This window comes from Hoplias malabaricus, chromosome 16 (genome assembly GCF_029633855.1).
Source record: "Hoplias malabaricus isolate fHopMal1 chromosome 16, fHopMal1.hap1, whole genome shotgun sequence".
Taxonomy (NCBI): domain Eukaryota; kingdom Metazoa; phylum Chordata; class Actinopteri; order Characiformes; family Erythrinidae; genus Hoplias; species Hoplias malabaricus.
Window position 1 is genome coordinate 19,811,443 of NC_089815.1, and position 13,820 is coordinate 19,825,262.

At 38.7% G+C, this 13,820-nt stretch overlaps 1 protein-coding gene across 1 annotated transcript in view; it reads left to right on the top strand.

Annotated features, from left to right (window-relative positions):
* Positions 1–1,096: 1,096 nt before the first annotated feature.
* The window catches only part of unc13a (unc-13 homolog A (C. elegans)), a 37,454-nt gene continuing 24,730 nt past the window's right edge, over positions 1,097–13,820 (top strand). The window contains exons 1-10 of the mRNA XM_066647932.1: positions 1,097–1,421; positions 5,790–5,819; positions 5,912–6,011; positions 7,115–7,232; positions 7,854–7,977; positions 8,064–8,134; positions 8,378–8,426; positions 8,934–8,963; positions 9,205–9,400; positions 12,433–13,185. Of these exons, the coding sequence (XP_066504029.1) occupies positions 1,400–1,421; positions 5,790–5,819; positions 5,912–6,011; positions 7,115–7,232; positions 7,854–7,977; positions 8,064–8,134; positions 8,378–8,426; positions 8,934–8,963; positions 9,205–9,400; positions 12,433–13,185 (1,493 nt within the window). The 5' untranslated portion in view covers positions 1,097–1,399. The remainder of the gene's footprint in view (positions 1,422–5,789; positions 5,820–5,911; positions 6,012–7,114; positions 7,233–7,853; positions 7,978–8,063; positions 8,135–8,377; positions 8,427–8,933; positions 8,964–9,204; positions 9,401–12,432; positions 13,186–13,820) is intronic.

The window sequence follows — 13,820 nt, forward strand, 5'->3', positions numbered from 1 at the left end:
GCTTGTTTAAAATGTCTGCATAGTTAAATTCTTAACATGTAATGAGTTATTCAGTGTGATGTAAAGTTATATATATATATATATATATATATATATATATATATATATATATATATATAAATGGTTCTTGAGATTTGTCCACAATTTTAAAGAGAGAACTCAAAGCATCCATGCCTCTAAAAGGTACAGGACATAAGACTTTTACATTAAATTTTATATATATATATATATATATATATATATATATATATATATATATATATATATATATATATATATATATATATTTCTGATGCCTATAATGTTATTTTAAGTTCTAACCTAACCCTCTGCTTCCTATGACCACTAAAGGAATATGAAATAAGATTCTCTACACTGCTCCAATTTCAAATCACATGAAGGTGCACTTTGTTGTTCTGCGATTAATAGACTCTCCATATTGGTCTATGTCATTTGTAGCAGTGTTGCTGGAGTTTTGAAACACCTCATGCCACTGCTGGACTGAGAAGATTCCACCAGCCAAAAATACTCAGTTCACTGATAAACATAAACTGTTCAGCATCAAATGAGCTACTGTCTCTGGTTTTACATATACAAGGTTGACCAACAAGGTGGTTGTGTCTAATAATGTGGAGAGCGGGTTGGTACAACGTTTAAAATCTCTAGTAGCACCGTGCTCTCCTCTCATGGCACAGCAGCACCCAACCCACCACCACAACCAGTGTCACTGCAGGGCTGAGAATGATCCACCAGCCAAATAACACCTGCTCTGCGGTGGTCTTGCGTGGGTCCTAACCACTGAAGAAGAATGTTTTAGGGGCAAACAAATTAGGGAGTGCTACAGATGTACGTGGAATTGCAGAGCGCACATTTGTTAAGTGGAAACGATCAAACGGACAGTGAGTGTAGAAATAAGAAGGTGGCGTTATGGTTGCTCTATGTATATTATATTCCAGATTAGTTTATAGATTTAATCAGTGCTAAGGGAGAGGCCAGTGTGGTCACGTGCCCGCGGAGCCGCTCGTGCCCAGATTTTTTTTAACTGACGTCACGATAGTAACGTTCGCTCTGCTCGTAACGGCCGCGCTGAACAAGATGGCCGAGCTGCAGCTAACGAGAGGCTGAGAAGAGAGACACATTAAATCAGTTTACTGCCGGAAAACAGCCTTTTATAAGCGTACGCCCTATACGTCCGTCGCTTAGGTACCCAAGAAGATAATTTCTCTGTCTTATTATGGTTGTATGTGTGCGTATGAGGGGCTTAATCCTTGAATGAGGTGAGACGGTGTTCAATCCGTTATAAACCTTAGAACAGTGAATAAAATTATTTCCCCTCTTACCTGAAGAGATACGGAGACGAAGATACGCCGCTGGCAGAAGCCTATAACCACGGGAAGAGATGTCACTGTTGTGTGTTGGAGGTAAGTGAACATTATTGGAGTGAGAGGAGATGAGAGTGGATTTCAGCGCCAGCTGCTGGGTGTCGTTTCTGAGGGTAGTTCAGACCCCCGTGTCATTTCATGCACCGTTATTAACGTTAGAGCTGATAGATGTACGTGGGTTTAACCGAAATAGCAGTGACTTCGGCTTTGAATCCTTCATTACCAGTATCACCAGACCATACTGAGTTCATTGATAAAATGCTTTTACATTTAATTAGGCTAAGAATTGGAAAAGAAGCAAGGCTGTATTAATAAAGGGGCATTTGAGTTCTTTTATAGCTATAACTCTTTAATTCCAGTCTGCAGTTTCTATTAGAAATATTGGTGCAAGTTGAAAGATGTAATTGAATGAGTTCCCTCACCTCCCTATTTCAAGTATCTATTTTAGATTCGGCATAGGGGCGTGTTCGCTCGATGCCTTGAGTATAACAGCTCAGTTTGCAGTTGACTGATACAAACCATGTTTCTTGAAAAATGTCATAAGTATATAATCCCACTGTTTTTATTATAGACGAGTATATATTCCTATCATCATATGTTAAATGTAATAAATGGTAGTTTTGTGTCACGGTGATAGCTGGGTTAGTTATGTATGCTTAAAGCTCACTGTATAAAAGCTTGTTTTATTTATCTTTAAGTATTTGGGTAATTTTTAAATTAATTAATGGAAACACCCTCCGGGGGTTATGCCCAATTGCTGATTGACCTAGTAAACCGATAAGCCAAAACATTAAAATAATGTTTAAATATTTTTTTCAACTCTCATTTTCTATTTTTTCTGCCTCACTTATCAAATAGGTGCACTTTCTAGTACTAGAATTAGAGACTGTAGTCCATCTGTTGTTCTACATATCTTAGTAGCGCCCTTTCATCCTGATCTTCAGTGATGAGGACCACCACAGAGAAGGTACTTGTTGGGAGCTGGATCGTCCTCAGCACTGCAGCGACACTGACATGGCGGTGGTTTGTTTGTTGTACTGGTACAGGATCAGACACAGCAGTTGTTCTGGAGTTTTTAAAAACCTCAGTGTCTCTGCTGCTCTCAGACTACTGATGAAGGACTAGAGGATGACAAACTAATGTTTCTGACTTTGCATCTACAATGTGGACCATAAAGGTGGATCTGTGTAATAGAGTGGACAGTGAGTTGACATAATGTTTAAAAACTTCAGCATTACTGCTGGGTCCAGTCTACTCAGAGTAACAGCATAGTACACCCTAACATGCCAGTGTCACTGCAGATCTGAGAATGATTCACCTCCCAAAAATGCCTGCTCTGTGGTGGTCTTGTGGGGTCCTGACCAACATAGAACATGATGATAGTAGGCTAAAATGGTCTACAGTCTGTAATTGTACAAGAGCAAAGCATATGGTCAGTGGAGCTGATAAAATAGATGAGTATAGAAACAAGGAGCTGGCTTTAATATTATTGGCTGATTTAGTATAAGTGCTTAGTCTTAAAAGTTTATTGAAAAAAAGACTGCTATTCGTAATAGTGCGAACTCAACACAGCAGTCATTGGTGTCAGACACATTTGCTTTTGGACCGGTGTCTTTCTGGGTTAGGTGATTTGCTTAATATAATTTGCAACTGACCATTTTACAATCAGGTCGTGAGCAAACTCGTTAGCACACGTTTCCACGGTTTAATGGTAAAAACTCTACACCGAATTCCTTACAGCTAGAATTACATTTACATTCACACCCACATCTCTTCACGTCCATAGCATGTCTGCCACCAATCTGGAATGAAGCAGGCACAGCTTTCCCATCAGTAAAGTCCAAAAATGACAGTGGGTGTGTGGGTGTGTGTCAAAGAGCCTGGATAGATTCTTGGCAGTTGCGTTAATAACCTGGGCAGACATACAGTGAGACTCGACTATTCATTTGGATGATTTTGTATATTCAAGAATTCCATGTTCATTTACATTCCTCTAGTATCCTGTAGGAGTTGTCATTTGTCATTTTTGTTTTCCAGAATTTCTCATTCTGTCAAAACGCTGATTGCATAAATGAATAAATGCATAATTGAAGCCTGTCAGGAATAAGAGAGGGCGGGGTTTCTGGTTACCACAATGATTTATTATTTTCTCAGTAATATTATGAAATTCTAACTGTTAATGCTTGACTATGTATTTTAATTTCAGTATATTCATAGGACTCTGCTTTCTTTCTCCATTATGCTGATCCAGATAGAAATATTCCCTGTTTTAAATTCGTAAATATTACTTTATGTATTGGGATCTGTGTAGGCATCAACAGACAAAAAATGTAAAGTATATTCTAAAGTGTCAGTCTATGCTTTCTAATGGATGATTGCTTAAGGATGAATTATGAAAATGCTTTTATTAATTAATATGTTTCTAACTGCTCGGTTGAATGTGTAATAGTGGCCATTTATTGCTTATCTGAGAGCTTTGTCTTCAGAAGCAGTTGAGGAAATTTCTGTGCTTGAAAAAATCTTCATGATGTGAGTCACACACTTAATTGAGTTCTAGAGTTTACATGAAATGAACAGAATTAAAAAAAATAAATCACACAAGGTCATAATACTTTCAAAAGCCTCAAAATTATGTGTCATGTACATTATCATGCAGCCAATTAATGTACATGTGTGCCAATTCAAAATGAGGACTGTACTGTTATAAAACTACATTTTGGATTTGGTTTTGAGAGACACCTGCATGGTTAAAAATACAGTCAAATGAATAAAATGCAGGTAAGAAAGTTGTTTTAAATGCTCCCTAACATAGCCAAGGATGTCAGATAAATAGGAGGCAATGACTATATTATGAAAATGTTGCTTGATTATAACTGATAAAATTTTATTTATAATTAGCTTGTGGGTCCTCTTCTTATCCCTTGAGGGGCTGTGTGTTAGACCATGTACAGTCAATCCAGTTTTTTTGCTGAAGGTGGGTTTTTGATGGGAGCTCCCCTGACCCCTCCTCATCTCTGTCCCACTGAAGCGCATGCGATATTTTTAGCAACAGCGCCCACAGATTAACTGGAGCGCGAGCGGAAGAGATGGAGAGAAAGTGCACGTGCACGGAAGCCACGTGGTGGGGAGGGAGTGCCAGAGGAGGAGGATGATCTGGATACTGTCATAACGAACAAATATTCCTTAACTAAGTCTAAAGACTTTGTTCACCGATTATGGTGTACAGTATTTATCACTGAATTTATGTTGTATCTAACGCCAGGTGTGGCTTGAGAAGCCCAAGCACCTGCCCAAGGAAAAAAATTGTAACTTATTTAATATTATAACTCCTTAGTTCTCTATACCTAAACAAGATTTCCAAGTACATCTGATATAACTGAAGATTGTTAGATGCCATATTCTAATGACCAAACCTTAAATGTGAGAGGTATGAGCAAGAGCAAAGCAGTGTATGGGCATTTGCCATCAAAACAGAATGGAATTGGAGGGGATGTTTTGGCAATTCTACAAAATCCAATTATCCGATTAAGATATAAACAATCATTCAAAGTGGATTGATGTTACTTGCAATTCTCTAATTTTTTATTTACAGTGGTGTTGATAGGAACCAGACATCTGTAATGTTATATAGTTTTGCACAAGGGATGCTAATCCATCAGTTATTTATATAGTACTTTACACAACTATATAAAGTCATATAAAATCATATACATGAAGTAGTTTTCAGGGTAATGTGCATAGTCTAGTTTGAAAACAAGTGATTTTCAAGAAACATTAAAAAGCGATTTTAAGAGATTAAAAAGTGACAGCTCAGTCTTTTTTGCTGTGAATTCTAAAATGAAGGGGGGTAGGTGATTAAGAACTGAGCTTTGAATTTTAATGTCGCCTCCACACGGTGACTTGGTATCTACGTTCCATGGGTTTACATGAATTATGAATGGGCAGAGTGATGTCAGGAGCTTTAAAAAAAGATGCTTCTTTTGAGATCCCTAAAACACAAGTGACAAGTGTTTCCCTCTGTGAGCACTTTCAGTCTAGACTTCTTTTAATTATTTATTAAGCCCTTTGCATTCACTTTTTTTTGGAGTGCCCTAACATCGGTAGGAAAAAGATTGGTACTGGAGGCTGACTCTGTTGAAGAAAGAGTTTGCGAGAAATAGTTGTATACAATGAGTATTTAGGGTGTTCTTCTGACTGAATGGAGACTAAGACAAATATAATTTGGTCAGGGGTGTCCTTTAAATAAATATAATGTTGTAAATGTAACTAGTTACTACTACCCACCTTTGAATGCTGTAGTGTTATGAACAATGATGGTGATGAAACTGAACTAGTGTGTTGATATTTATTTCATTTACTTATTTTGTATCTATTAAACTCATCTTTTGCTCTCTTTTTTTGTGGCAGTGAAAAAAGCCAAGCTCGATGGACCTCAAGGTAGGGTGACAAATCTAAAATGTCAATGCCCACTGTCTGTTCATAATTACTGTTTGTTTTTTCTCTGATCACACTATATCTGTGCATTACAGAGAAATTCAACACTTATGTGTCACTAAAAGTACAGAATGTGAAGAGTACCACCATTGCTGTCCGAGGCTGTCAGCCATGTTGGGAACAAGACTTTATGTTGTAAGTAAAACTCCTATTTCTCTCTGATTCTGAAAAGCAAGCAATCTAACTAAATGAGTGAAATATATTTCATAGTGCATCAGGCCTAGAGGTGACATCAGTAGATGCAAATACCCTGTGTTCTCTACTGTGTAAAGGTTTACACCAATAGATTCATAAAGTCTTTAGATTTATTTTCCATCATTCATTTTCTTACTAAACTTAAGATTCCAAGCCATTTACGTGCATTCAAATTCAGCTATAATGAGTCTAACTGTCATCAGAGGTTATTGATGTTGTTTTCTCGGGCAACAGTTTGAGCTCCCTGGGTTGCGACAGGCACGGAATTCTCGAATGGCTTTGGTCTCGAGTGCATTGATGTTGCCTGGCACTTGCTTGCAACAATTCACAAATTTTAAACTGAGAAATCTGAGTGTAGTGCACTTGAAAATATTGCTTTGATAAATCCAATTTAGTTAATACATAGAGGAGAGGGTTTTTTAAAAATAAGTATCTTTTTTTGCTTTTAATAACTTGTGCTCCATATCTTTTAAACCATCAAATAACGGCTGATTATATATATACATATATATATATATATATATATATATATATATATATATATATATATATATATATATATATATATATATATATATATATATATATATATATATAAACACACACACACACACACACACACACACTTTATTATTATTATTATTTTATTTATATTTAAACATCATATCAGAGGCTGTTATTTAAATCAAAGTTTTATGTCCTGTGGAGTGAAACACTGTCTTATGTGGAGATTCTCAAAGTACTTATGGCTTTGACCCAGCTCTGGCTTGGTTTGTGTCTGTCACTTGTTTCATCAAATAGTATTCTTTGCTGTGAAATGTGATGATGGTTTTTTTTATATTTATGATGTGTTAAATCCCAGGGCTACACAATAATAGTGATACTTTTGGATTGTAAATGCCATTTGAAGAGGGTGGCCATGGTTATATCACTTGCACTGAACTGTTGTGGCAAACCCTGACATTTACAGAGTCATGCAATATGTCTTCTTAATGGCAATGTTACTCCCTTTGTTTCTTCCTGTCTGTTTCCCTCCTTCCCAGTGAGATTAACAGGCTGGATCTAGGACTGACGGTGGAGGTTTGGAACAAAGGCCTGATATGGGACACCATGGTGGGCACCCTGTGGATCCCTTTGCGCAGCATTCGCCAGTCCAATGAGGTACGGCGCAGATGGCCTGCTTGCCCCCAACAGCCTGTAGCACTGTTCACCCTCTGTAGGCATATACATGCAGAATCTGGCCAGCTGGCATTTACTAATTTCTTTTCTCTGTCATCTTAAATGACCTACAGATCGTTCTGCAGACACAAATAATTTGGCAGAGATCTGTGTCTCATAAAACTCACTATGCATACCTGGCCTTCAATATCCTCTTTGGCTTAAAAAATGCTTATTTAACAAATTGTTTAGCAGAAAAAAATCTAATTTACATTTTACTTTATTGACTGGAATAATAAACAAACAACAAAGGGTCTCTGATTTTGGATAATACTGTACATGCCCAGCGTTCCTGCCTTACACACTGACATACAGATTTTCATTAAGGTCACACCTACACTACAGTTTGATTTAATATTGTGATCTGTAAAAGTGATAACACCATTTTTTAATAATAAAACATTGTGTTTTATTATTATAAATTGAATTATATTCATGTATTTTTTATTCCCTTAACTGGCAGACCATTTGGATCCAGAATTTGTTGTCCAATGTACCCTTTCACAATAAAGCATTCCAATGACCACACATAGTAGAACTGTTTTTTATATTTATGTATATTAGGAAGGACCAGGACAATGGCTCACTTTAGATTCCCAAGTCATCATGACAGAAAACGAGATTTGTGGCACCAAAGACCCAACGTTTCATCGTGTGCTACTGGACACCCGCTTTGAGCTACCTTTAGGTGAAATAATCATACACTTTTATTTTTTATTAAGGGTACACTCCAAAACTGCTTTATGTAACAACAAACACACTGTGTGATTTTAGACATTCCAGAAGAGGAGGCTCGCTACTGGGCCAAGAAACTGGAGCAACTAAATGCCATGAGGGACCAAGATGTGAGTTTCCTCATTCCAGCTTTTTGAGTTTCCACTCCTGCATAGAGCCAGGAGGGCAGCTTTTAATTGAGCAAGTCTGTCACTCAGACACCCCAAATGAACAATGGCTTTATTACTTTTCTCCTTTTCCCACTAGACCTCACAAACGCTGTTGCATTGACATAAGGAATATTAAAAACATCTTGTTAACCCTTCAGTTGTTATGGTCTTTCATCTAACATGTATTGTTTATTGACTTTACAGTACCAGGAGGAGCATGACAGACCACTTCCAGTGCCATCAACACAGTGCTGTGCGTATATACACACACACACACTCACATTTACAGACATGCATTACACAAGATTGATAACCAGCCCCCTGACAGGTTAGTGATATTAAATCATCTCAAGATTTATCAGCTATCCAAGTGGCTATGTCATAAGCATTTCAGTGGGAAATTCAATATGTCAAGAGCATATGGTTCCCTAAGGGTCTGGGACAGATATTATATGCTAATATTTCAAGCATGAGCAACTGGGCATAAGGGAAGCTACCTTCGACTGATTTCTATGGCTAGACAGCTTTTGAGTGATAGTGCTGATTAGGATTTGATGCTAACATGCTGCCCATATCACAGCTAGACTGCAGCAGCAAGGTCACTCTCCCCTCTGCTAATGTCCAGTTTTACACCCGTGTCACGTCTGGCATAGATTCACTAGATTTATGAATCACCTGCTCATTCATGGACACCGAGAAGCTGCATGGTTTTCCTAATTGATGTTGTTGACTACAGCTCATATCCTCATTTCTCTTATAGGTAACTGGAGCCTGTGGGGGGACCAACAAAGTAAGGAAGGTTTTGTTGAACTTGCCACCATTCAGTCTTTATGTTCATATTCAGTATGTTCAATAGCACAGTAATAACAGCTTAAACTTCAATTAAAACTTCAATTTCTTTTATCATCACCATAAATACCAAATATTTTTTGCCACAAAATTAATTGGCTTAGTGGCTCAAGTAGCCAATATAAATGTTCCTGTATACTTTTGGTTTTGTACAAATAACATTTGTCCTTTTGTGTTTCCAGATGATGATCCAGACAGTGCAGTAGATGACAGAGACAGTGATTACCGCAGTGAAACCAGCAATAGCATCCCTCCTCCCTACTACACGACTTCCCAGCCTAACGCCTCCATGCACCAGTACCCTATCCGACACATTCAACATGGCTCCCGATATAATGACATGAATGACTATGACTACGATAATCAGAGGGCCATGAGGTAAGCAACATCAAGGCCTCTCCACCTGTTTTCATTTCTTTTTTTTGATCACTCTGCAGGAATGTAGATTATTACTCCTTATGTTAGTTCAGTTGACTTGAGTTCTGTTTAAGTGGATAACTCATTGTGCATAAATATGAATTCACCAAATCCTTGTAAACTTTCTCAGAGTATACTCTGGTCTCTGTATACAAACCCTTGGATGAGCTGCCATTGTATTCACACCATGGGTGCTCACTGGCACCCCTCCGTGACTCAAATACTGGAGATACGTATGAGCCAATGCCCATTCATTAATTTTATTTTGCATTCTTCTTCAAAACAAGCATCAGTCTTCTGTCCATTATATCATTTAAAAGCAGATGTTCCCCCAAACTGTTGCATTGCATGCTGGGATGCATTAGCACATAAAGACTCCCTAACCCCTTTGTAAGGCACTCTCATTAAGAGGTTTTACAACACTTTGTGAATTCCTCAATGTTTATAGATAGTATTTGTGCATTCAGAACGCTTTTGTAAAGAGTCTTTATGCAGCCGTGTGAACCAACGTTCAGTGGTCATGTTGGGCCACTTTGTGTTCACTATGGTTGTCCTTTCATAGCCCAATGCAAAGAAGCAGTAACTGATGCTCCTCCTCTTCCTGCCTTGTCCTCCCCCTTCCCTCCTCCCAGACGCTATGATAGTTTAGACTCCGCCACCAACGGCCGCAGTGATCTCGATTCGGCCTCCGGCTCAAGCAGGCGGACGAGCCGCCAGTACTCCTTAGACAGTAGGCACTCGCTCTCTGATAGGTGGGTCTCTGTAGCTCCTATACCTTCACTCTCCTCTTCCTCCTCCTTCTGCTCCAGCCTGTGATTCCGTCCAGTTGTGATGATGTCGTGGAATTGGACGTGTCTGGTCCTGTGGTCCTCATTGTGCTTGCATGCATGCGCACAAACCCTCTTCTTTTTACATGCGTTCTGTACATTGATATACTGTATTTCTGTACCTCTTTTTCTCTGTATATATTGATGCTTTACTGTGACTGTAATGTACTTGATGATGCTTTGTGCCTGGCCCTTGAATGTTCCTGACTATTTTTTGCTGTCTATTATACTCTGAAGTTTGTCTGGAGTTTAGTGCAGTGTTAGGTCAGCTTAGTGTTTTAATTGCGCAGTTAAGGAGTATGGTGTGTATTTTCCACTGCTAGGTTGCTATTTGCTTGTCCCATGCCTGACAGGGTTAGAGGGCCACTCTGTGGTTCTGGGTGTCTAACTTCAGCTACAGTAATTACAGAGATGCTAGAAAGTCGATGCACAGGGCTGGCAGCTGTGTGGATAGATGGGGCCATGGTGTGAAGGGGCATCTCCTTCAGGTTCACCAATATCTTCTTTGTTCTGTGCTGGTAATTATGGGGTAATTTAAGAGAAGAGAGATATTAGATCTGTATGTCAAGTAACAAAACCCATGTCTCAATTTAAGCACTATTCACTGTCTTATATTATGCACTATCTACTTGAATATCTAGTGCCTGGAATTTGTAGGGTAGTACTGTTTCAAATATAACACTAATTTGTCTGCTTAAGGAAAATAGCCCATAAAAATGTGGTATTACATATCAATGAATAGCCTATATTTTATAGAATAAGTAATAATTTGCATAGCTACCTATGTACTTGGTGAAATGTTCCAGGTGCCAGTTTCCAAAACTCAAATGACATATTATTCACTATGCTGCATCAGTTAAAAAGAAAATTAAAAAACTCTAATACTATACATGAAGTAGCGAGTTATCACCATTTAGCATTGCCCTGGATATTTGTTGCAAAGACATCCTTGGTGCCTATTTTCAAAAACACACTTCTGTGAGCTGTTAAAGACTTTGTCTAGTTTTGCTAAGCTGTTCAGATGTGATTGTATATATAAATGTTACTTGCAATTAAAATTATTGCATTTCCCAGCATTAACACACTACTAAAACTCTCGTATATACTACTAAAGTACTTGAGACAGCTGTACAGCAAATTGAGTGTATGTCAGACACAAAGTTTGAGTTTATTATATTAAGTCTGAGTCTACATTTTTTTCCCTTTCTGGAACATAAATATTTTCTCTCTCTCTGAGTCTCACAACCTTTTAAACTTCTCTGCTGTTGCTCCTCTTTTAAGGGACCTTATGGTCCATAATAAGTGGGGTATAAATGAGTCTCTGTCCCTCTGTCTTTCTCTCTTTCTCTTTCTCTCTCAGCCTTGAGTTCACAGATTTGTTATCACTATTGTCTTTTCCTCGGGTATTATTTTGCTTTTTTGTAGGGCTGGCCGGAATAATACTTGAGTATACATTTATGTTGGTACTTGATTCTGTATTTATTGTTGGACAGTTTGTCTTTTGTTAAGCCTCCAGACTCAACTAGAATTATTACTAGCACTATTGGATTTCTGAGTTAGGGGCTTATAAACAAAACATGTTGTTATGAAATCTGGAAAAGTGGGAATTAGGAAATTGCCTAACGATGACAGGCTATAAAAGTCATGTCATGGACAGGTAATTTTTGCAAAAGTCTGAACACATCCACACTTTCCCACACAATTTTTCAAATTATTTTTGAAAGACAAGCAAAGTAGTAAGTAAGTAAGTGCAATTAATGACTGATTAATGAGTATTTACATATTTATTTTTTTGGCTACAGTTTAGGTATATGTTATGTTATTGTAAAATGCTGTTCGGGCCAGCCTTACTTGTTTTGGGTTCCTGCAGTGGTAGATGCAGCTCCTGTGTCAGTGTGCTGTATCTGAATTTTGCTGTCTGCTTTTTCTCCACTCAGTGTTATTAATTAGCGTCAATTATTTCTTTCCTATTATTCTTCACTGGCCTTCCACAAACATACAAATGCACATACATTGTTGCTATACCTTTTACCTCTTTGTAAGTGCCCCCACTCTTTTCCCATCCACAATCTCACATTGCTCCTAATGAACCGTAACAGCACCCGTCCTAGTTCCACTTTCCCAGGACCCCTCCTACTTGTGTCTGACTGCTCTCTTTCTCTGCAGCCCCACGGGCTCCAGCCGCTATGCTTCATCAGGAGAGCTGAGCCGTGGCAGCTCCCAGTTGAGCGAGGAGTTTGGCCCTGAGGACGGCGAGAGTTTCCATGGTTCTGGAGAGTTCTACGATGAGAACGATTCCTACCACTCCTGTCATTCCTCAGTTAGCTACGGCAAAGATTCACCTGGATGGGACCAGGAAGAGCCCCAGGGTGTCTACAGTGATGAGGGCAGCTACATCAAAGATGGTGGAGAAGAAGGTGCACTGTACGAGGATGAAGATGGAGAGATATATGAGCAGGAGGAAGGGGATTATCCCTATGAAGAAGAGGAGGAGGGGATGGTCTATGAGGAGGATGAAGAGTACCCCCTGGATGGCACGCTCAGCGAAGACCAAGAGCCACCCTACACACCTACCCCCACTAATGGGGCTCCCTTGTTGTCTCAGGAGACGGCCAGCAGTCGGCCTCCTCTGGAGAAGCAGACATCTCTGCACCAGCAGCAGCAGCCTGCACAAATCCAACCTTCATTCCAGCCCATGGAGTCTCATGCAGAAGTTGTAAAAAAGCAGCAGAGCTTTGAAGAGTTCAGCAAACCCCCCAGCCCACCACTGGACTCCAAGCTGGAGCCTTTTGCCCCTGCAGCAGGTCTACCCACACCTGCAACAAAGCCCTTGGAGGAGCCCCAGCCTCCAGCTGAAACTTTAGCCACCGAGCATCCGCCTGAAGCCCAACCTGAGAAAACAGAGACTCCTTCAGAACGGTGAATAATAATAATAATAATAATAATAATAATAATAATAATGTTAGTAACGAAAACCTCATTAAATGTTGAGAGAAGAGTTTTGAGTAAATTCAAATCAAAATTCCCACCGCTAGGAGATGTAGAGACATGGAGATATAGGAGATCCATAAAATATGCAGTGATGGGACATTTCTTTGTGTACAAAGAAGATTTTTAGGCCTTTTAAAGCCTGGTATATAAACTGAACTACATATATATTTTCCACTAATGCAGATAATTTTAGATAAATGTCTAAAGGTAGGCTACCATGCTCAGACAATTTAAAAAAACTCTTATACACAACAGATGCACAGCAAATATTGCATCACAAATTATGAGTGTGTGGTATTTCAGGTTAAATTTCTTTACAGAACTGAATCAGTCTTTATTTTTCTCTACATTATGGCGTATAGCTAGGCCATCACCTGCACTCAATAAAGCTGGCTTAGGATAGTGTGACTACAGCAGGTAAAACCACAAAACGGGGACGGTATTAATGCTGTAATTCAGTAGTTAGGAGTCTTTGATCTAGGTCTGGCATTATAATTAAGGTGAAGATAACAAAAAAGCAAAACTTTACATTAAACTGTGATGTGAAAATAATGTAATATTTA